The sequence below is a fragment of the Atractosteus spatula genome, chromosome 1 (genome assembly GCF_055471065.1).
Source record: "Atractosteus spatula isolate fAtrSpa1 chromosome 1, fAtrSpa1.hap1, whole genome shotgun sequence".
Taxonomy (NCBI): domain Eukaryota; kingdom Metazoa; phylum Chordata; class Actinopteri; order Semionotiformes; family Lepisosteidae; genus Atractosteus; species Atractosteus spatula.
This window is the reverse complement of record NC_142706.1, coordinates 50762143-50785785: the sequence shown is the minus strand read 5'-3', so window position 1 is coordinate 50785785 and position 23643 is coordinate 50762143. Positions and strand designations below refer to the sequence as shown.

General features: G+C 37.7%; 1 protein-coding gene across 1 annotated transcript; it reads right to left on the bottom strand.

The window, feature by feature from the left end:
* On the bottom strand, positions 1-19000 carry LOC148841231 (putative E3 ubiquitin-protein ligase HERC4). Its single transcript, XM_088909842.1, has 23 exons — positions 18676-19000; positions 17945-18098; positions 17656-17738; positions 16902-17129; positions 15343-15434; positions 14975-15102; positions 13890-14047; positions 13431-13504; positions 12297-12397; positions 10888-10947; positions 9923-10028; positions 9131-9320; positions 8606-8757; positions 7871-7987; positions 6626-6724; positions 6261-6437; positions 4791-4931; positions 4123-4289; positions 3878-3941; positions 3494-3564; positions 1937-2120; positions 1656-1758; positions 1-513 (listed from the first exon to the last, which is right to left on the bottom strand). The coding sequence occupies exons 1-23, from the start codon at positions 18905-18907 to the stop codon at positions 302-304; spliced, it is 3093 nt and encodes a 1030-aa protein (XP_088765968.1). The 5' UTR covers positions 18908-19000; the 3' UTR covers positions 1-301.
* Positions 19001-23643: the final 4643 nt, after the last annotated feature.

Here is a 23643-nt window from a genome sequence, read left to right as displayed (position 1 = left end):
TTTTTGAACACATGGTGATTTTATTCTTTTGACAATGTCAGAACTAACAATGAACAAACTTACATAGAATTTAGGTTGTGCATTTTGAGATTACTAGTATTTGTACTATAATTATATTTAAAATGTTATGGTATATTTTTTCTAAAGCATAAAACTGAACTAGATTAGCTACTAAGAAAGGGAAAGCATTGGAACAGAAAAGGTTAGTTCTAATTAAACAATCTAATCATTATTTGTTAAATATATATAGTTAGCTCCATACATCTGAGTTCCCTTTTCACATAGGAACAGTTAGGGATCTTTATTCTTTCCAGAACCCCCTATTGTGATTTATGGCTCCAATAAGCTTCATTCTAAGCCTCTCTTTGGTGGAGTATTTAGGCAGCAACAGGAGGCCGTGGCAGGTGAGAGACTCTGGAAAGTGCTCTTCAGTAAAATGTGGCAGGATACTAATTCTCATTTGAATGCAGTTCATCCCTAAGATGGGAACTCGATCACATCCTGTCACAAACACTGGAATAAAAGGACATTAGGATTAGCAGTAAATAATAGTAAAATATTTAAGGTGTAAAGTAGGTACTTTGAACTAGAGTGGATAGTATAATCTGTATATTCTTCCATTTTGGCAACACTGAGACAGTTCTAGGAATGTTTTTTTCCACATTTTAGGAGAGAATTTTTGAAATCATTTTCTAATCAATGGAATTACCTGTGAGGCTAATTAAGGGGAGAGGCATGGATAATGTTGCCTGCTATCAGTGCTATTCTTTTGGTTTTTAACGTGTTTGAAGGATTGTAAAATACCTTTGTCATAGTGCCCACTGTAAATTGCACTGGATCACAGCAATGACAAAGAAGCAGCCAGCAGTTCAAAGGCTGTTCCTAGTAACTAGTGCTCCTGTTATAGATGAATGAATTTTGATTGTTCATAGTTTGATATGTTAATGCGTGAATGGAATTTGTGTGTATACATAAATTGTGTCTAGATATTGGTGTTTCATATTGAGTCAAAACAGGGAACTACCTCATACATAGAGAGACGGGTTTTTCTTTTGTTTCTATACAACCTGTTTCCTTTTCTTCAAACTTGCCACACAGTAAAGGCAAGTTAAATATATATATCCTGGACTTTTATTTTTTGTCTATGTGTTGGAATTTTTCCACGACTGAAGATCCAAAATGACTACTTTGAGATGTGGGATTTTTTGCAACTTAATAAAATCCAGAAACTTTCTCTTGCTTAAATTTTCAATCTATACAGTAAATGGAGGCACGTGATAGTAGCAGCACACAATTCTCTGGAAATGTGTTTTTACAGAGTATCTAACTGCATTCTATGTACAGTGGCATAGCATACAGTTGTTAAAAGACTGCTTTGTAAACAATAGGTATTGTATGTATTGAAGATGTAAAGCAAAAACTTTAAGCGAGGAGGAAAGATTAAGTTGTTGGAGGTGAATATTTGTTTTCATCATCGTATTAGATTCTTGTCCACTGTTTCTCCAAAAATCTTGAAAATAGCTAAATGTAAATGGTATTTTTGTGACATACAGACTGAAGTACGTCTAATAATTATAATTATAATTATTAACAAATGAATAAATACTGAAAGCATGTTAATATTAAATCTAAAATAATTCAAGTTTAACACTTACAAAGGAAGCTTTTTTTCTCTTCTGTTGACAGTTCATCAAACACTTCCCAGAACAATCTGATATTAGCATGATTTGCGTGGTACTCTCCTTCATACAATGTATTCTACATGAAGAAAAAAACAGTTGAGAAATCTTAATAATTTTTATAGAATCTACGATGCTAATTATCTAAAAAGCACACGTGACAGAAAAAGTTGTCTTAGAGTCTGTAATAGAAGATGAGAAATGATTAGTGCTTTTTCAAACGCACCATCAAATAATGAAAGAATCACAATTCTCACCTGCTTTAGTTTCTCCCAATCATAGTCTTCTTTCCCCACAATAACCCCCATCAATTCCTGTGGTTGAAAGAACTCGAGTATGTCCACATTACAGACTTTGTAAAAACCTCTCTTGAATTCTTCAAAGAGTTTTGCCACAGATTTGTTGAACACGTAGTCCACAAAGGCACTGACAAACTGTTTCCTTCAAAAATACCATATAAGAAAATTAGACATATTTTCTATTGTATTCCTGTAGTGTGGGTGTCCCATTCCTAGAGAGGATTTTCATTTGATCAGAATGAACAGGTGCAGTGGTTGGCATTGTTGCTTTATAGTGCTAGGTCCCTAGGTTTAATTCCGGACCTGGAGTTCTGTCTGCGTGGAGTCTGTATGTTCTCCCTGCATTTGCACGGGTTTCCATCAGGTGCTCTGGTTTCCTCACACAGTACTGGTACAGTAGGTTAATCGGCATTAGTGTCAGTGGTGTGTGCCCTGTGATGGACTGGCATCCCCAGCCTTGTACCTGTTGCTTGCTAGGATAGGCTCTAGCGTCCCCACAGCCCTGAAGTGATTAGGAGATGCGTGGATGTTTTTTCTTTTAAACTTGGTTTTGTACTATCCCATTCCCTGTGTGTCAGCCGCCATGTACTATGTTTAAAATGGCTTTTGAAAGTGTCAGAAAATATAATAGTATACCTTTTGGAGAATCACATGCCTTTAAGCTTTGTAGCTTTGGAATAAAAAAAACATAAAAAGTATACAGTATGTATTCTTGCTACATTCTACACAGTTCATTCACCCATTTCCTAACTGTTCCATGCAGTTCAGGGTTGCAGGGGAGTTGGAGCCTATTCCGGCAAGCAATGGGCACTAGGCAGGGTACACACTGGCCTGAATGCCAGTCTATCGCTGGGCACATACAGTACAGACAGAGACACACACACACTCACACAAGGTCCAGTTTTCCCAGAAGCCAATTAAGCTACCAGCATGTCTTTGGACTGTGGCAGGAAAACGGAGTACCTGAAGATAACCTGAGTGAATGCGGGGAGAACATACAAACTCCACACAGATAGTGCCCTAGGTCCGGAACAGAACCCAGGACCCTAGTGCTGCAGCACAGCGATGCTAACCACCGTGCCACTGTGCTGTCCCTCTGTGTAGATCAGTGCATCTCAAATGATTATTGCCAGGAGTACACTGTTTATTTGACTGAGATCGTCATTTATGGAGACTTACAGTTAATGTAATTGCATTATGTTATCAATTAATTCAACTAAAGGTAGGAACTCACAAGCCTCTGATCATGAGTCTAGAGACTAAGGATTGTTCCACACTGCTGCTTTTAAAGAAACTGAGAAAATACAACAAATAAGTGATGGGCTCAACAATATTTGCTGAATTTGAATGCCTTTCAGTATATAATGGAATATTTAAAACTCTGCAAAACAGTGTCTACTATTGTACTCAGAATTGTTGAAGAATGCAATTTACTCTCTTGGTCATGCAGTGAACTGATACAGCATAATATACATTGATAGTCTTCTCTGAATTGTATCATAAAAACATTCTTACTTGTTTGCATTATTCACAGCTTTTTCATTCGCTTGAGGATCAAGGTCAACATCTTTCTTATTCCAGGAGACCTAATAATAGTATAGAAAAATACATTTAAACATACTAAATGTACAGTATGTCTTTCAAATTATGGAAGCCATAGTAAATGATTATAGTAAATCCATCAGGGGTACTAGGATATAGATTTGAGAGCGGAAAAAGAGAAAGCCCATCATACCCATCAGTGTCTATAAGCTACTGTAAGTATCTTGCAATTCCTTATAGACCTATGCTGGATTTGAATAGAATAGACTTTAGTTTGCATGTGACACACTTTCTAAAAACAATCAGCTAGCAACAAAAAAACTTCTTAAATTGGGTTTAAGTGATATGGATACATACTGTGAAGGTCAGATCAAGGACTTCAAAGTCTTCTTCATCGTATTCCAAGATGCACTTCAAGCTCCTTAGCACACAAACACAAAAAAATGTCTTAGACTTAATGTCAAAGTGATTTTCACTCAAAACCAAAAGTTCATGTCAAATTAAATATTTTTTTTAGTAACAATTTTAATAACTTAAAAGGACAGGTAGTGGCTGACCAGAACAAGCACTGCATTTCTTTTCTGTGTTCAATTCTTACTCACCTCCCTAACACAGAATCCAGCTCTTCCAGATCGTCCAGTGTTGGCTTTACACCTACCAGCTTCTTGAAGAAGGCCATAGGGAAGGGAAGATGTACGATATTGTTATTGTACATTGCTAGGCCACAGAGAATCCCAAACAGGAAGTATCTCTTCTGGGCCAGTGTGGGCTATGAGGACAGGAAAGTAAAACAGGATTAGAATCATGGAAGCTGCATCAAGCTCCAGGTTCATGATTTCTTCAGCAACAGAGTGAAAAGTTTGCTGAATGAATATAAACTAATATTTATATTCATGACACCCGAAGAAGGCTCCACGGCCGAAACATAATTAACCTTTCTTCTCTTTTCAGCATGGAATAACCTATGACTTGTTCCTTATAAACTAATATGATGATTAACATTAAAATATTACAATGTATTAAAGTATTACATACCATTTAAGCTAAATAAATAACAAACTACTTTAAACTAAATAAACATGTCTTACAGTATATCATGGTATTTGTACAATATTGTATGTTGAAGGTGAACTCTGTTGTAACTGAAGGAATTACAGTACAAGTGAAAACCACTATGTCCACTTTGACCAGGATCATAAGTAACATGTACCTTGTAGGCTACTTTTTTATATTAAACACAAGTAATATCTCTTACATCTCAATAACTTACATTAGATGGAAACCACATTAATGAGTTTGATTCATTGTACCAGAACATTCCAGAATCTGGTGCAATGAGTTGGTCAAAAATGTGAAGAAAGAAATCCTTTTTATTGACAGCTGTTTGTTTCAAGTCTCCAACAAACTCTACCTGCATGATAAGCAAACATAATAACTTTGTTAGGAATGAAACATGGTATGAACTTGTTTTTGCATCTCCAAAGAAATAGGTTCATGGAACAAGGAGCAAAGCAAACATTTGGTCTTAAATTATGTTCCAGGAAATTGTAGCTACCACTTTCTAAAATAAACGTGCTTATAAGGTAAAGAAACCACATGTCTGCCAAGCAAACCAGAAAAGCGAAACAGGTAGAAGTTATTAATGTCAAATAAAAAAAAAGTAAAGAAATATCCAAAACTAAAATGACGATTGCAGAAGTATGCTCCCCTACCCTGAGCTAATATTTGGTGGAAGCATCTTAAGTGGCAATTACAGATGCAAGTCTTTTTGGCTATGTCTCTGTCATCATTACACACTGGGATGGTGCAATTTCCACCCGCTGTTTTCTGTAAACTTGTTCAACATCTAGAGCTATTCCAGGTTGGTTGGGGACACTGATGAATGCCAATTTTCATGTCTTGCCATTTTGAGATTTTCACAATTCTAGACAGTGTGCATTTTCCATTTTTGTTCCAAAAAGTGATTAAAAGCGATTCTCTTGTAAACCTTAATGTATGATATAATATTCATATGGTGCCAATATTTTTGTCAGACGTTGTGCGTAAATATAGATTGTAACACACTTAAATAGTTGAAGGCTAGAATCATTGGGTTGTATTTGAAATCATCATATGATGGTTTATGTACTATAAGAATTCTCCCAAAGCACTTGTGAGCTGAAGGCCTATATTTAAATATATGTAAATAAATACTTTTAGAATAATTTTGTTCTGAATGTCCCTGTTTACACAAATACCATAAACTCACATACAGTAATACTGCACTAATAGTTAGCCGCTAACATGAATTTTGTACCAAGAACCCTGCCAAGAATATTGACAATGGCCTATCATTGCCAGTGTTTGGCAGCAACATTTTACCAGATGTTGATACTAGCCTCCAATATGCTGATGAACAAAACATCGTTCTACTCATAAGCAAGACATATTGGTTAATTTCTGTGAATTTCTTGATTTTCACCAGGCTTTTCATTCCAGCTCACACTGATACAGCTCATCACCAGTGCCCAAAAAAGTACTTCACTAATGTGTAAGTGTATAGCACTTACAGTGCATAAAAGTCAAAGTCACTTGAGTGTGTCACAATGGTTAATTAATCAAAATGATGCCAAAAACCTACCAAAAGCCAAACAGCTATCAAATCCCTATAAAACTGATAAAAAACATTCATGCACACAGTGAGGTTTCTTTTGATGCTCTTTATATACAGTATAATATACTCAAAACTCTGTCGTCTCACCGAAAGTTCCTTCCTTAAGTCTTCATCGTTTGCAAGGTTCAGCTGCCTGAAGGTGTCCCGGACCAGATTTGGGCGTGTCACCCGGAGCTGGAAGATTGGCTTGGGGGGAATTTCAGAGGCTCCCCGTGTCATTTCATACTTTAACATGGCCTCGACGGTTTCCCATCTGTGTAATTGCTGAAACCGCACATGGCAGGCCAAGAAAAACAAAGAAAAACAAAACTATGGTTTGCTTGTTAAAGACATTAAAGGGCTTTATTTCAAGAAGACAAATACCCAGTCAATATACCATTTATTTTCTTTAATTTGAAATCCTCCTGTACTTTTTATAAAAGAAATACAAGAGCAACAACTGAAAATCTCACCTTTACTAGGTATGCATCAACATAAAACAGATTAGTCTTAACCTGCAGATTCAGAACAAAAGGAAAGCGGCAGAAAATAACAGGTGTCTCATCTGTGTCCTGAAACAAAAAAAGAAAATAATGATGTTACTTTGATCTAGATAATGAAAATAAAAATGACTCGTTACAGAACACAATTCATATAAATTGTATATTACTACAAATGTATACAGCATTTAAAATCAAATTTACATTAAAATGTTTACAGCTAATAATAGTGCACATGAGATCTCCACTGGCTGAACGAGAGATAAATCCCATAACCAGCCTGTGCTAGCTCTGCTGTGAGGCACTCTGGAGTTTGTGGCATGTCAAGTGCACAGCACCTTCGTAAGTCATCCACTTGTCTCTGCAAGCTGTTGGAGTGGTTTTCTCAGAGAGCCATTTCATTAAGCAATCAATGATTCCAATTGTTAAAACTTCAATCCTCCCAACTGTAAACTCAATACCCCATACTTGATCATTCATTGAGACTGAACATAAGAAGATGAGAAAATATACATGCACAGTAAGGAGTTCATTTGACCCATGTAACCCATTTAGTAGTTAGTAGTTAATTGATCCAAGGATCAGATCCGGCCATTTCTTGCAAGACGCCAGGGTATCAGCTTCAGTAACATGGCTAGGTGACTTGTTCCATACTCCTTATTTTGGGTAAAGAACTCAGGCCTTCAAGTACCCCAGTGCTGTGCTAGTCCTGTGTGAGTTCTTGTCCATACCAGAACAGGGGATACCTAGATTACAAACCTCAATCTTTACTGGTTGAGCCATTCTGGGTCGTGATTGAACTGAGTTTTTCATTCATTAGTTAGCTTTTTAAATACCACTCCACACAGTAACAATAAGTTAGAAGAATGTATAATTCCAGTAACAACAAATTGGAGATGAAAGGCTTTAACAGAAGGCCAATGTTATGTTTAAAGAATGAAAAGGATTATGTTTTTAAATAAGCAGTTTTTAGCAAAACAAAACACATTTTTTTGTCTATGTCACAAAGATAGGAATAGAAAAACAAATCATTCCCTAATAGAACAGGTCATGTGAAAAGTGTGAAACAACAGAAAATGTTTATACTGGCAACAGTCCAATGAAAGGTTTATAGTTTACAAACATACAACTTAATAACACTATTCTAGCACTTTAAATCATTTTATTCCAGATTAAATCCTTTTTAAGCAGCAGCCTCAAAGTTTATGATTCACTTACCTCTAGTTTTGCAAACAAACGCCAGTTTAACAGATCCCAATCCAAAAGCAAATATAAGGCGATTTCATCTATATAGAATTCACTCAAGGGGACACTGTGTGTGGCCTTTTTATTAGCCTGCAAATTTCAAGAGTTAGAAAGTATTATTAATACTATCAGGACATGATAACCAACAAAAGCTCAAATATGATTCTTTTTCCTGATTTACTCTTTAGTTTGGGGATATCCAAACATGCGTACATACAAATGGAATATTTCAAAAATGTATTTCTTTACCAATATCAATATCTGTTTAAGGCACACTTTATTTATTCAATGTAAATATTTCATATTGCCATGTATTACTCATTGTAATATCAATCAATCATAACCCAATTGTAATCTAGAGACATACATAGAAATCCAGCATCAGTAATTAATAATAATAATAATAATAATAATAATAATAATAATAATATATTATATTATCATTACAGAACTGGAGAGGCAAATTTTGGCCTTGGGAGGCAGTAGGATATTCATATATTCATTTCAAATTCATTCAAAATGACTAGGTTGTCTTTTCTGTTTGAGAACATTTTTTAAGGGTGACCAATAAAAATGGGAATTTGGGGTCCAAAATCACAGCAGGCCATGTCTGCTACTGAAATATCCGAGAAAGCGCTTGGAACGATACTTTATTAACCAGGTTTCATAGTCCATGTAACCAAAAGAAATGTGTAATAGGTTACTCACTTTGTATAAATGTTTTAAAATACAGAGAAGATCTCTCATGTTGGGTTTAAAAACCTCAAACAACCCTGATTTCAAGATGAAAGCCACAGCACGCTTGAACATGTGGATGTGCTTTTTCCGGAATTTTGGCTCCAGAGAAGACCACCATTTTTCTAGAAGAAGAATGGAAGACGTTTTAGGACTTCATTGGAAATGTCTTTTAGACTGCCTATAACTGTTGTTTTTTTAAATAAATCTGGCTAATAGTGATAAGCACTGCTACTATCTAGAAATAAAGCTACTGTAAATCAAATTGTGGGTGACATAATGTTGGCACATCCAACAACAGAAATATACAGAAAGCATTATTTAGAAATGGAAATAGATGTAATCAAGCATATTAAGAATAAAAATACCTAGATTTAGATATCTACTATTTTTAAAGAAAAGATACAAAAAATATAAATTGGAAAAACAGGTCAGCCTAGATGTTTTTACAATGAGAATTTTCAGCATTATTATTTTCTTTCCAAGGTCTTTTCTTACTCAGGGTTTCCATAGATGAATCCTTTAGATTAAGAATGGCTGTTGCCAATGGAAAGACAAGGTGAATGATGTTTTCATCTGCATGGAATGCCTCACATTCAGGAAGTATCAAAAAAATATCCAATAGCTTCATTAATCCAGATGCAGACAGAAGATTCGGTATCAATTTTTCTCTGAGGCCTGAAGCAATCTAGAGGTAAAATCAGAATATTACCTAAATTATACAGGATAAAAAAAGGTAAGAACAAGAATATGTAATGGAAAATACCTTTTAGACCTCAAAAATATCCTGGTTATCAGCAGACCTGCAATCCATTGTCAATTCATACCTTTACCATCCTGGGATACAATTGATTTCTCTTCTGTTTCATTTGTAGATTAGCCCAACTACAGTAGGTGCATAGTTACTCCAGACAGGGTAGATTATCGAGGAAGGTAATCCACTCCAGAGATGGCCAATCAACCATGGTTTTGGGAGGAGGGAGGAGAAGAGAGTACCCAAAGAAAACACAAACTGCACAGAAGGGATCCCAGCCAGGACATGAATGCAGAACCCAAGAACTCTGAAGTAGTAATGTTAACTGCTTCAGATCCATAACACACGTAGGTTACCCATCCAGAACCCTATCCCTAATTATAATAGTTATACCTTCCCTTTTGTTGCAAATTATGGAAAAGATACAGGAAGTCTCCATAGAAAATATTGTGTACTTACATTTACAGTAAAATAATGTAAAAAAACTGCACTTAAAATTATCATACAATATTTTAAGTTGAACAGACTCAACATACCTGCTTACTGATCCAAGTTTTTTTATCAAGTTGCCTTAATGTACTTCTCACAGCTTGTAAATCAACAATGTAAGAGTCTGAGACATTTGGTGGAGGAGAGTCAGTGCTGAGGGTAAAAGTTCCAAACATGAAAGTCACAATAGGAGAACAATATTCCGAACGTGTAAGTATTCAGCAGTATTTTCATGCTACTCTTTTAGGATGGGCAATCAAAGAAACAACAAAGTCAATTTTATTGGGAAACAAATATAATATATAGGCATACTGGGGCATTATTCCTTAATGTTATAAAAGTGGGTGTTTATAACATTTGTGTAAATCATAAACTGTTCCTTGATGTCAGTCTACACTGTATCACCTCGAAACATGTTTACACTTGTCATACCAATTTATCAAGAGCTGAAAAGAAAAACACCAGCAAAGGCCTTAGTTTGGAGTGCTGATTAGATCCTACAGTGGACACTTTCACCCTGGGTTATGCTACATACTAGATGTAGCCTGAATTCCCCCAATGTCTCCAGGATTGGGATGGTTTGGCTCATGTCACTTATATTACTGGCTTACTGTACAACAATGTCTTATGGGATCTGTCGTGCACTTGTGACATTACCAGTCAGGGATAACGTTTATGGAGCATGTCAAAATCTGAAAGGCTCTGATAGATGGGGATCTAAGAGGACTGTATGCACAAGTCTCTGTTCTCTTCTGTGCAGTGGTATAGCCCATAACTTCCTTCTATTTAAGTATTGACTTCAACTCTTCAAGTTCTGATTCTAACCCTTACTCCCATCTAGACCCTACAGTAAGTATACAATCAACTGTCCTTTTACACTTAAATGTACCCTGGCAGACAGGAAAGGATTTGATATATTGGGAAAATTATCAATGCTATAGCTTTAATATGTTATTATTTGGTACTAGTAGAATCATAAAAATGCAGAGATTTAAACATAAAGGAACCTTACCTGTTTCTTAAAAAACTTGCAACAAGACACGAGCTTGATGAAAAGACTAAGGTAATCTCACTAAGTAAACAAAAGAAGTTGATAAAATTACAAATCAGATTTTCATATCAAACATATGAAATATCACACATTATACAGTATATATCACATGTGTACCTGCTCAACAGAGACCTGGGATAATACATAAAAAAGAAGAGGTAGGTGATCTTACTAATAATTGCTAGAATAAAATCAATGTAATAAATAATAAAGGTGTTATGCACCATTAATTTCAATTTTAATTTCAGTAATTAAAATAATATTCTAACCAGTTTAGCACAAATAAGGCTTGAATGTTACCATTTTTATTTTTCTGTCTGAACGCCTCACTTTATATGGTCATTAAATTAGTGTAACGAAAGCGTTCTTTCCGGACCCTATGCAGACGACACGATCCGGGGTAGAGCGAGGAAAACACGGGGAAAAAGCATGCAGGAGTTGGGAATGAAAACAGGGGGCGTGTCCACGGTGCGCTGGTGTTCGGGGAAGGTGTGGCCGAGGCAAACAATTCAGAAATAAGTCCAAGGGGGAATCCAAGATTAGACGAAAATCCAAAACCGGGCGGTCCATCCAAGACAAACAGAATAAAAACGGGAAACGGGTCGGAACCGGCAGGAACAGGAACTTAAAAGCTTGACAGGACCAGGCGCTTCCAGGTCCCGGACTCGCCTGGTATGGGAACCAATGCAGAGCCCAGAACAGAGCAGGCGTCTGGCTTTTAAGGGGAACTGAAAGGGGGGCTGGAACAGGGAGCAGGTGCAGGAGATGAGTAAAGAACAAGGAAGGGCTGGAGCGTCCTTAAGAGGAGGGGTTTACGAACGTGACAATTAGTAATTAAGGCATCTGTGTACTCTCTAGATTCAGGATCTTTATCTACTGTATATTTCAAACATTTTGGTCAGATTTGGTTAGAGGTAAAAATAACAAAAGCATAATAATGATAAAAGGCTAAATTTGGGAACTACTGGAAGAAATGTGAGCAAAACTGACTTGGGTAACTAGTCTGGTTTCATGATTTTATCATGATCTTGGATCTGCAGCAGACAATCATAATATAATATTTTAAGTAATTAATATCTATATCCCCTATTTTAATTAAGCTAATTATTTTACTAGCAGTGAAATACGGTAGGTATAATCATGTATAAGACTAAGTATAAGACTATTGTGAGTGGATTACTACATACTGTAACTGAATTTTTACAAATATCTGCATCAATAAAATAATGCATCATATGGTATAGCTACATTCAATGTGCCTAATAATAAGACACCTAGGCACCACAGGAACCCTGCTATGACATGGTATGGATCTGCCTTTAACCACTGCAGGGTACCTAACTGAAAGTTAAAATACAAATAAAACCAACCTTTTAGCCTCTTTCCAATCTGTACCGCAAGCTGGCACTGTCAGCCATTTTTGAAGCACGTACCCATCAATTTTACTGATTTGCCTTAGAGATTCAGAACACTGCAAAATTAAAGCAGATAATTTAAGATATTTATTATTACAATTTACATTTTCAAAGAATTATAATTGTAACTGTACTGTTCCAGCCAGGGTTAGCTTTCATGGAGTGTGTCAAATTCCAAAAGGCCCTGATAGGTTGGATCTAGGAGGACTGTATAACAAAGGTCTTCATTCTTCATAAAGAATGTACTGTATGAATTTGAAGGCAGGAAGGCGAAATGTATTGTCTTTTGTGGGTATAATAACAGTTTAATAAAAATATAGTACTATAGTATAGAAGAAAATACTCTTCAACGTACACCCATGTGTGTCCACTGTCTTGGTGTTGGATATTGGACTTTCCTGGTTTTGTAAATTATCACAAGTATAAAAAAGTACAGTACATGGAAAAAACCTTTCATAACCTTTTTATATATTAGTTCAAATCTTTAATACCATGTCATACACAGTGGTGTTTTGAAGTGTAATTACAATAACTGAATTTCTGCACAAGGATTAACCCAAAACCTTCCTTAAACAATAAGATATAAAGTTATATTTCCAAAATACAGTGTGTAACACATTTTTTCTTTTTTGTAGAAAAACACTATTTCCTTTTATAAGATTGATCGAGAGTGGGGTTATTTTATGATTCTTGATATCATATAAGGTTGCCACACAAATATATTACTTTAATTATATAATATTCAAGTAAGGAGCTGTGTTGACACCTGCTAAAGGCTCTGAAGCCAGATTATTATGATTTTTCTATTTTTCAGCATTGAATTAACATCTACTTGTGCCTTAGCAGCTCTCACTCTGATACAGCTCCCCAGTGTATTATATAAAGATTTTTATGAGGAAGATTTTATCTGTTGGCTTTTTACTGTATTTAAGAAGTAAAGTATGATATTTGGTGTGCTTCTTCTTTCTATTTTTCAAGGTTGCAATGCGACATTACTTTTAAAATATTGAGCATGAAGGTCTTCACTTTTGCCTTTTTTCTTTATCGGGATATGAAAAAAGAAACACAAATTGCTAAGTAACTCATTACCTCTGGAGGTGCTGTATGAATAAAGCTTGTATTCCATCCAGCAAAAAGTTTGGTGGTTTGGTAATCTAGAGATTCTGGAAACAATCACACAAATAGTGAAACACCTCATGTGTAAAATGCTTTTATGTACAGTACATTAAAGAAATTTAAGAAATCCTGGTGTACAGTTTTGACTATCTTGCCAAATTAACTATGAAGTTGAACAGCTTGTAAAATGTGGTGTTTCAGTAAGACTTCACTGTGGCAAAATCAAGACTATTTCAGAACTGCTTTCTGACTAATTGCTTATACAGATCTGTAATACTCCTGTGTATGTAAGTCAGACTGTAACTGTCACCGCCTTATTATTTGCACAAGTAATGTATAACTTTTTCATTCATTCTAGTGCAAAGTTGTGATGAGTGAAACAGTCAGAGGAGCTGTGATTTTTAAAATTTCAGAATTGTAAAAATTAAACACCTTTCTCTCCATTTTCTGGTAATTGAGAGCTCCAGGTCTGCTGCACTGTGACGGGCTGTGGCTGGTTGGCTGTATCTCCATTCCCTAACTGCCCCTTACTGCCACTGCCGAAGCTCAACAGCAATCCAGAGGACAGTATGTGAACAAGTGTGTGATATCTGGAAAACAAATAACAGTGTGCAATAGTTTAATGCTAAACTGGTTTTCCTTCAGATAATGATAGAGTACTATCAGAGTCCTATAAATGTAAATTAGTGGTACCACAAAAAGAACATTTGCATGACTTTGAAGCCCACATTCATTTTTTTCCATTTTGTTTCATTCAGTTCTTATTTTTAATTTTGAAAAGAATAAAAGCAAAGGTTGAAGCACAATAATTGTGAAAACTGGATTCACATTCATTGGGTAATTAAAAAACACATCTTCATTACCATAAATTATCTCACATAGCCTATAAGAAATAATATAAATTAGTTTATACTGTGAAACTGAGTAGACGTGCAAATTACTTAATGCAAAGTCATTTACATTTATTTTTCAATAATATTATCTCTTTTAATTTTTTATTACTTTATAGACAGGTTACTTACACAGCTTAACGATGCACATATTTGCTGCTTACTATAATAGTAAAATACTGACATATTTTATAATGTAGGTAATATAAAGTATACAAAAACAAGCTGCAGGATCAGTGCCTTAGACAAGGCTCAAATCCTTCATATTCAGGCTTAAATGCACATCTATAGTAGCCTCTAAAAATTATGTAACTTTTGTGGAAAAATGGGATAATTCCAATGTGCCCAGCATATATATTTAAGGCATTAAACAATCTAAGGCTACAAAACACAAATTAAGACTTGCTAAAGCTCTTTTCAAGTACAAAGCAGTATATTATTGTGAGTTTCATATTATGGTACCAGCATTTGTGTACTGAAAGCACAATAACACAGTCAGAAATGGGCTTGTTTGTGTTCTTTTTTCAAAAGCAACCATCCTGTCATTTCCTAGATTAAAAAGCCTGACACGATTCTGTGGCCATTTAGAAAAGTTGAAAGAATAAAACCATTTTACTTCAGTTGTACCTGCCACATGCTACTTCAGAGGCCCGGTCATTTATATGCTCCACTTTTCTCGGCTTGATTTCATTAGCAGTGGAGTTGTGACCCAGTTGACCAAAACGTCCATCTCCAAAAGTATACACACTCCCATCCTGTAAGATATGCAGAACAGATGAAGTGCATGAACTGCTCATTTCTTGGCATTGTTATGTCTTCCTTACAATCAGAGCACATTACATCTGTAGGATTATGTACTGAATTAAGTGCAACACACTAGCATTACTGAAACTGTGGACTAGCGGTTAGGGCTCTGTGCTTGTAACAGGAAATCAGCTTTATGCTGCATATTGAGATTGATAAAAAGCAAGTAAGATCAAATGAAAGATTCCTACCTTAGTCAGAGCAGCTGTGTGGGCTTCACCACAACTTACACAGGAAACATCAAGAGATTTGACAGCAGTCACAGCACATGGAGAAAATCTACCTAAGGAAAGAAGCATTTTTTAATGTATTAACGTTAAACTTAGTTGAAGACGGTCATATATTTTTAACTACAGCAGGGTCTCAACATCTGCAAATTTAACATTTGCGAATTTTCTCGTTCGCAGTTAGGTCTTGCCAATGGCGTCTTGTAGAAGAAGAACGGGATGAAACTGAACTTAGGGTCTTTAACCACAACTTTTGAATTAGCGGCATAACAGACTGGGATCTCGAGACAAATCTACCTAGTATGTGAACTCCCTGCCACCTGCCCGAGTACCCACTACCCAGCATCCGCATCAATGTTTAGTTAACACTCTGGTTCTGCTGCATGGGGACTGACAGGTTGGAGACGACTTACAGACGTCATTAGAGTGGTCTGTGCTTGTCACAGAGGCAGAGAGAAAGCGCAGGGAGGACACAAAGGAGGGATTCATGTTTATTTCCACTGATTCCTATAAGTTTGTGATTAGTGTTGTTTCTTTCAGTTGATAAATGTTATTTTAATAAAGTGCATTAGTACTTTAATTATCATATAGCTTTTGTAGCTTTTTGTCCCGACATTGGTCTGTCCAGGTACCCTCTGAACCCTGACCTTGTTCTCCTTTTTGCAAGTTCACTTCCGCTCTCCCTACCTCTATAAAAGGGGAGCTTTCCTTCCACTCCCTCTCTTTTCATGCCACCCCAGGCTGCCCCTGGCAGTAGGCCATTCCTCCTCGCCCTGCCCTCCTCCCTCAGCCTCCTCTCTGTGACTGGCACACCTGTGTAACTAAGAAGGGTAATAAAGATGTCGCCAAATGGGGCTTGTTCACAGCGAGGGAGTACTGGAAAGGACCGTAGGCTTGGGACTTGGGAGGGAAAACCTGCTCTTTTGAGCTCCTGCAGAAGACTGGACGACTGCAGTTTCAGAGCCAGGACAGGTCAAGGACAACAGTAAGTGGTAGGGCTTGGAGGGACTCTTCTATTGTGCAAATCCAGCCCCAGCATCCACTTACATAGATTGAAAAAGAACACAATCACCTCTTTAAGAACTTTTTGATAGTGTGGTAGAGGTTGTATGGTTTGGTAGAGTGTGTACACATTGTGAGATGTATATTGTGAAATAAAGTTTATTTCTGTCTCCTAGTTCTTCTCATATACTGCTGACTCAGTGAGGCGAATTAAATGGGGGATAGATTTTAGTGCATTACATGACAGTATAGGGATGGACTTGATTCTATGCGAATTTGGCTTTTTGTGACTTTTTCCTACACCGAATCCTTGCCAACGTTGAGACCCTATTAAACTTTATTTCAAGTCAGCTGCATCTTTTAGTTAAAAAGTCACATATATAAATAGATATTTATGAATGACCAAATTTAAGAATGACGATATGGTTCTAAACAATCGAATTGTGAAAAGAATGAAGGTGTTTATTTCAGCAGGTTATAAGAAATAACAGGGGCTGATCTCCATCTTCCTGTTTCAGTACCTTTTTCATCAACTCTGTTGATCCCCAGCTGTCCAGCATTGTTGGCCCCCCAGCAGTACACAGCCCCCGAGAGGGAGAGAGCGAAGCTGTGAGCCCCCCCTGCAGCGATCTGGGACACTGGCACTCCTGACAGTGAGAGGACCTGAGTGGGAACGGGCTGAGAGGGAGTCCCCTTTCCAAGACCCAGCTGGCCAAGGGAGTTCTGCCCCCAGGAGAAAACTGCCCCACCTACCGGATTCAAAAATTATCACAATAATGTAATATAATAATGTAAGGACAATACACATGGATGGGTTTTCTTCACAGTTCCTTAACGTAGAACATAATGAAATACTTTCATACTTTTGTGATGGACTTCTGACAGAGGTCAACGTGACTTTTAGAGACATGAATATTAATTTAAAGGATTTATTCAGTCTGACAGCTGGCAACTAACTACAGAACATTCTTAATGAATTCTCAATAAGACAGAATTATGTATTTTGAAGAATATGGAACTTAATTAAAATGTATTTTAAGATTACTACATAACATGTGTAAGCAACCCTCAACTGCACGTTTTCTAAAATCACACATTTATTCATGCTTTGCTGAAAAGAAATGTTTTTTGTTGTTGCATTCCCTGAAATACTTGTATACATTCCTTTGCTCTAATTTCAGATTGATTTCCTGTGATGTTAAGAGAGAAGGGTATCATATGTATTTTCTAGACTGCTTGCAATATAGTATTGTTATATTTAATGAAGAAACATACCTCTTGAAAGTGCCAAGGAATGAAAATTTCCACATGCAACTTGAATTACTGGTATCTGAGTGGTTAGTAATGCTTGTATCTTTCTGAAAATAAACAGAACAGTATTACACACACACACCTGTTCCCTATTTCCATTTTTATTAGAACACATTTATAAATGAGTAATGTTTATACAGAAAAGATATGTGCCTGTGGATAAAAGCAACTGTATTGTACAATACATGTATGGGTACTCAGTGTTGGTATTATATACTATATATATGTGTGTATATATTCTCTGTTTTCTTGCCTTGGTTTTGTAACCTTTGCTTCAAAAGCGCCAGTTCCCAGCTGTCCCTCGCTCCCTCTGCCCCAGGAGTACATCTCTCCCGACTGGCAGAGCGCCAGGCTGTGCTCCTGACCGCAGGCCACCGACACCACTCCTGTCAGACCCTGGACTCGCGCTGATAAAGAGATGGGTTTTTATTTTCATACATGTAGTCATTAAGTTTTCTAATAAGTTTATTCAAACATTTGACAGTCGCCAAGTAAATATTTGATTAAATTAAATTTCAATGCAGTGTTATCACTGTATAGTATTTTTTCATTTTGACAACTTGGTTCAAATTACAATATTATTCACCGATTACTCACACAGTTACGGTAATGCTACAAATTCACCGCCCAAAACGGGGGCTCACAGAGAAAGGGCTCCGAACGATGAAATGAAACTAAAACAACTGTGAGATGAAACGAAAGTTAGAGATAAGGTGATTTAAAGGGAGAGATACAATAACAGTTGCTTTATTTATTTTTTTACTTTTAAAGCATCTGTCTTTAACTGCATCGTCACAGAATATCTGTTATTTAGCCTTTAATTTCAATGAGACACACTTAATTCCTAATTAGTACATTTTTACTATGCATATCACAGTGTCCTCAATATTTTATTCTTATACTTAAAACACGATCCAAAAATTACAGAATCAAGTTACATTAAAAACGGTATCATTAATGTTAAGACTATAAAAAAAAACTTACCTGGAGTTTTCTGATCTGGGATGCTCTGTCTACCCAGTTGTCCCTTTGAATTACGTCCACTCGACAAAACTTTGCCTTCTTCATTGAGAAATAATGTGTGCTGCTCTCCACACGCAACCAGGGAAACATGTCGGAGTAGCGGGACCACTTTTGTGGGCAGCAGAACCAGACTGTCATTCTCTTGTAGGTCCAGACCAAGCTGCCCACTCGTCCCTTCTCCCCAGCAGTACATGTTCACCGGCAGTGTAGTCAAGGATGGGAACAGGCTGGCTGTTCAAACTGCTTTAAGTCTGTGACTGCGACTTTTTTTTTCTCGTCTCATCCTGGTGTCCTATCATGTGCGTGGAGCCAGGAATGAAAAAATTAGGAACGCAGCTTCCCCTTGAGAACTCTTGAGCTCCATTCAGTAAATCCAGCATCCGATCGAATTTCATTATGCTCTTAACACTGGGACTGCAAAAGTCAAAACTATTATTTTACTTTACAGTTAATTTAATATTTGTTATCATGAGATTAATATGAATTATAAGTACGGTTGATCATATTATAACATACCGTGAGTCCTGTCCATTAATTTCAAGTGACTGAAACGACTGAAAAATAATTATTGGGACATATTCACTTTAATAATTAGCATTGTTTTAGTGTTCTTGCTTATTCTAGGCGAGTTCTGACTTGAATTTGCCAAGTAAAATGCATGCTCGCTTGGACTTAAATCTGGTTATGTACTTATTGAGTATAAGACATTCTATCTTTAAAGTGGTTAGATAGCTACTGTAACTGTTGTCCAGTCTGCAAATTAGATATAATTAATTGGCATGTGTTGCTGTCTTATCATTTGTTTAGAATGTGTCATAGAAGTCCAGAGAGGCTCAGATATTGATTGCGGAAATGCTCACTTGACTCCCCAGGTAGGGTTAGGGTTAGCATTCACAAACTATTTAGACACTTTTTTAGCTCAGTGCTTGATTTTGTGGCCCAAGTCAAGTTTAGAAAGGGTGGTTTGGTAGTCCTGTTTGAACATTTTATTTTCAGCAACTCTGAGGGTCCTGGGTGGCGAGGTGCACTGCGTTTCCCAAAACTGAGTCGGTGGGATCAAAATCTGTCACCAAACATTATTGAATCTCATTTAATATCAAGAGCTTTCATCAACAGTCTTGACTGTTTCCCACTCATACCTCTATGTTTGGGGAACATGTCAAAATCCAAAGTCCAAAGAGGCTCAGATATTGATTGCGGAAATGCTCACTTGACACCCCAGGTAGGGTTAGGGTTAGCATTCACACACTATTTAGACACTTTTGAAGCTCAGTGCTTGATTTTGTGGCCCAAGTCACGTTTAGAAAGGGTGGTTTGGTAGTCCTATCTGAAAATTTTTTTTCAGAAACTCTGAGGGTCCTGGGGGATGCGTTTCACCGCGTGGTAGCTGTTTCCCAAAACTGAGTCGGTGGGATCAAAATCTGTCACCAAGTTTTATTGAGTCTCATTTAATATCAAGAGCTTTCATCAGCAGTCTTGATTGATTCCCACTCATACCTTTATGTTTGGGGAACATGTCAAAATCCGATGTCCAGAGAGGCTCAGATATACATCGTGGAATACTCACTTGACACCCCAGGATGGCATGAGCACTGTTCGACAATTGTATCGCGAGTCAGTCAGATCAAAAGTGGGAACAAACATTATCGAATCTATTCAACTTAGGACAGCTTTTCTCAATGGCTTCGATTGTTTCTCACTAGTTCAAATTGGTTTGGGGAACAACATCAAAATCCAAAGACTGGAGGGCTTCATAGACCGATTGTGTAACTGCTCTAGCTAGGGTTAAGGTTAGCATTCACACACTACTTAGACAAATCTAATGCTCAGAGCCGGATTTTGGGGCCCAAGACAGGTTTAGAATGAGTGTTTTTTTGGTTCTATTTGAAAAAATTTTTTCAGACACTTTTGGCTACCTGGATGGCGCAAGCACTGTTCGGTAATTGTATCACAATATTGAGTCGGTCAGCTCAAATGTGGGACAAAACATTATCAAATCTATTACATTTGGAACAGCTTTCCCAAATGGCTTCGATTGTTTTCCACTCCTACAATTTGGTTCGGGGAACATGTCAAAATCCGATGACTGGAGAGCTTCATAGACCGGTTTGCAACACTGCTTGGTTGAAGCCCTAGCTGGGGTTAGAGTTAGCATTCACACACTACTTAGATAATTCTAATGCTCAGAGCCAGGTTTTGGGGCCAAAGACAGATTTAGAATGAGTGTTGTTCTGGTTCTGGATGGTGCGGGCACCATTTGGTAATTTCATTGCAAACCTGAGACAGGGATCAAATGTGGGAACAAAACATTATCGAATCTATTAAATTTGGAACAGTTTTTTTCAATGGCTTCGATTGTTTCTCACTCATACAATTTGGTTTGGGGAAGATGTCCAAATCTGATGACTGGAGGGCTTCATAGACGAATTGGGAAATTGCTCAGTTGAAGGCCCAGCTAGGGTTCAAAGTTCAAGGTTTTTTCAAGGTTTATTTATTTATCACTGCACGAACAGTACAGCATATAGTGGTGTTGTTGGCAATGAAGTGTGTTGTCTGCGAGCTCGTTAAGAGGGATAGAAGAGTAGGACAGGAATTTATAGGGATTAGATTAACAAAAAGAAAAAAAATAGGATACAATAAATTACACAATTGCAATTTACAATACAATTTACAGATTGGGCAAAAGTAACACAAGGATAGGAGGTATTTAGCACTCTTCATATATGTCCTGAGTGCAAGTGACAGGAGGGTGCCGGTGCACCCTATCAGTTCAAGGAGGTAATTGCTGGCGTCTTCTGTAGTTGGCTGTTTAGCGGTCTTACTGCCTGGGGGAAGAAGCTGTTACGAAACCTGGTGGTCTTGGTCTGTTTACTTCGATATCGCTTCCCGGATGGTAGTATAGAGAACAAGTTGTGGTTAGGGTGACTGGGGTCCCTGAGGATAGGCCTTCTTGAGGCATCTAACAGAGTACATGCATCTAACAGAGCATCTAATCCTCGATGTTCAGTAGCACGCAGCCGGCAGTGTTTTGTGCTAGTTTCACCACCCTCTGGAGTGCCTTGGGAGGCGCATATGTTCAGAGTCAGGGTAGAGGATGTATTTGTGCCTCCTCTCACCCATTGCGGTCGGCCCGTCAGAAAGTCCAGGATCCAATTGCAGAGAGGGGAGCTTAGTCCTAGGTCCCGGAGCTTGGTGATAAGCTTTGAGGGTACGATGGTGTTGAATGCTGAGCTGTAATCAACAAACAGCATTCTCACATATGTTTCTTTGTTGTCTAGATGTGAGAGGGTAGTGTGTAGAGCAGTGGCGATGGCGTCCTCAGTTGATCTTTTTTGTCGGAATGCAAATTGCAGTGGGTCCAAGGTGTCAGGCAGTAAGGAGGTGATGTGAACTTTGATCAGCCGCTTGAAGCATTTCATGACGATGGATATGAGTGCAACTGGGCGGTAGTCATTTAGGCAATTGGGGCATTTAGGGAATTTAAGCAAGAGGGGGAAATATTAAATATGTCTGTTAAGATGTCTGCTAGTTGATCTGCGCAGCCCTTCAGGACACAACCAGGGATAGCATCAGGGCCAGGAGCCTTGCGTGGATTAGTCTTTTTAAAGACTTTGTACACGTCAGCTCTGGAGACACAGTGGGTGTTCCTCCTGGTTTACTGGGACAGAATTTTGGTAAACCTGTCCTGAGGTTTGCCTGGTTGAAATCACCAGAGACAATGAAAAGACCATCTAGGTGTGCATTTTGTTGCAGGCAAATAGCACTGTACAGTTCGCAGAGTGCATCTCTGATGTCAGCGCTTGGGAAGGGGGGGGGGGATGTACACAGCGAAAATAATAACATTAAACTCCCTCAGCAGATAGTGAGGTCGGCATTTAATTATTAAAAATTTAATGACTAGAAATGGACGTAGCATTTGTGCACCAACCTTTAATGTAGACGCACAAGCTGCCTTCGATGGTCTTCCCGGTTGAAACATTTCTGTCCGCCCGGAAGGTAAACAGTCCGTCCAGCTCAATAGCCGAGTCGGGGATGTTTTCATGAAGCCACGTTTCCGTAAGAATGAAAATGCAATAGTCCCTCATTTCTCGCTTTGTAGTGCATCTTAGCCGGAGTAAGTCAATTTTATTGTCCAGTGAGCGAACATTGGCCAGGAAAATAGATGGAATTGCTGGTCTGGAGGTGTTAGTCTTTAGCCTAGCTAGCAGAATTTATAGGTGTTTCCCTTGTGACTGTGGTCAACTGTTCTCTAAATGACTTAAATTTAACAAAACTGCAATAAAAGTGTTCCATCTGTTAATAAGTAAAAAGAGCTAAAAACAAGACACATATGGGCTTAAGTAGTATCCAAAGGGAGTAAGATTACATGTGGAGGAAGCGGTTAGGATAGGCTCCAAGTAGAAGTGGTCACTCCACTGGACAAATGAGAAGAGTTATAAGAACAGCCAGGAGGAAAAGGGTTTCAGTCTGTCTAGCTTCCGAGCTTAGAAGGATGTGAGAGCATCATATGGAGTTGTCCATGGTAATGAGTTGAGCTAGCCTATATGCCTGTGGAGACGTGAGAGACGTGAGAGATTGAGAGAGAGGATTTGAACAAATGCAGTTTAGGCTATACTGAGGGAACATGGCACATGCTGAATAGGTGAGCACCATAGCAGTACATTTGCCCAGCTCAATGGCATTGAAGTGGATTGTTAAGGAAAAAGATGAGCTAACTGAGCCAGGGTTGGTTCCTGGAGGAACAGGGCAGCACCTGGCAAGACAGCAGTGTATCTTCTCCTCACAGCTGAGAGAGACTCTAGATAGCACAGGTGGAGTTAGTACTTAGTACTCTAGACTCTACCATCTGCAGACAGCCATACAGTTTGAGAGAAAAAACAACTGGCTAGTGCTATGTCTGAGGAGCATGTGGATAATGAAGACGTGTCC

Coding starts and splice junctions, on each gene's coding strand:
- LOC148841231 (XM_088909842.1), bottom strand. CDS start 18,907: ATGTACTGCTGGGGAGAAGGGACGAGTGGGCAGCTTGGTCTGGACCTA. Junction 17,739..17,944: donor GCAAAGGTTACAAAACCAAG/GCAAGAAAACAG, acceptor GTTTATTTTCAG/AAAGATACAAGCATTACTAA. Junction 7,988..8,605: donor TTTTAAAACATTTATACAAA/GTGAGTAACCTA, acceptor TGAAATTTGCAG/GCTAATAAAAAGGCCACACA.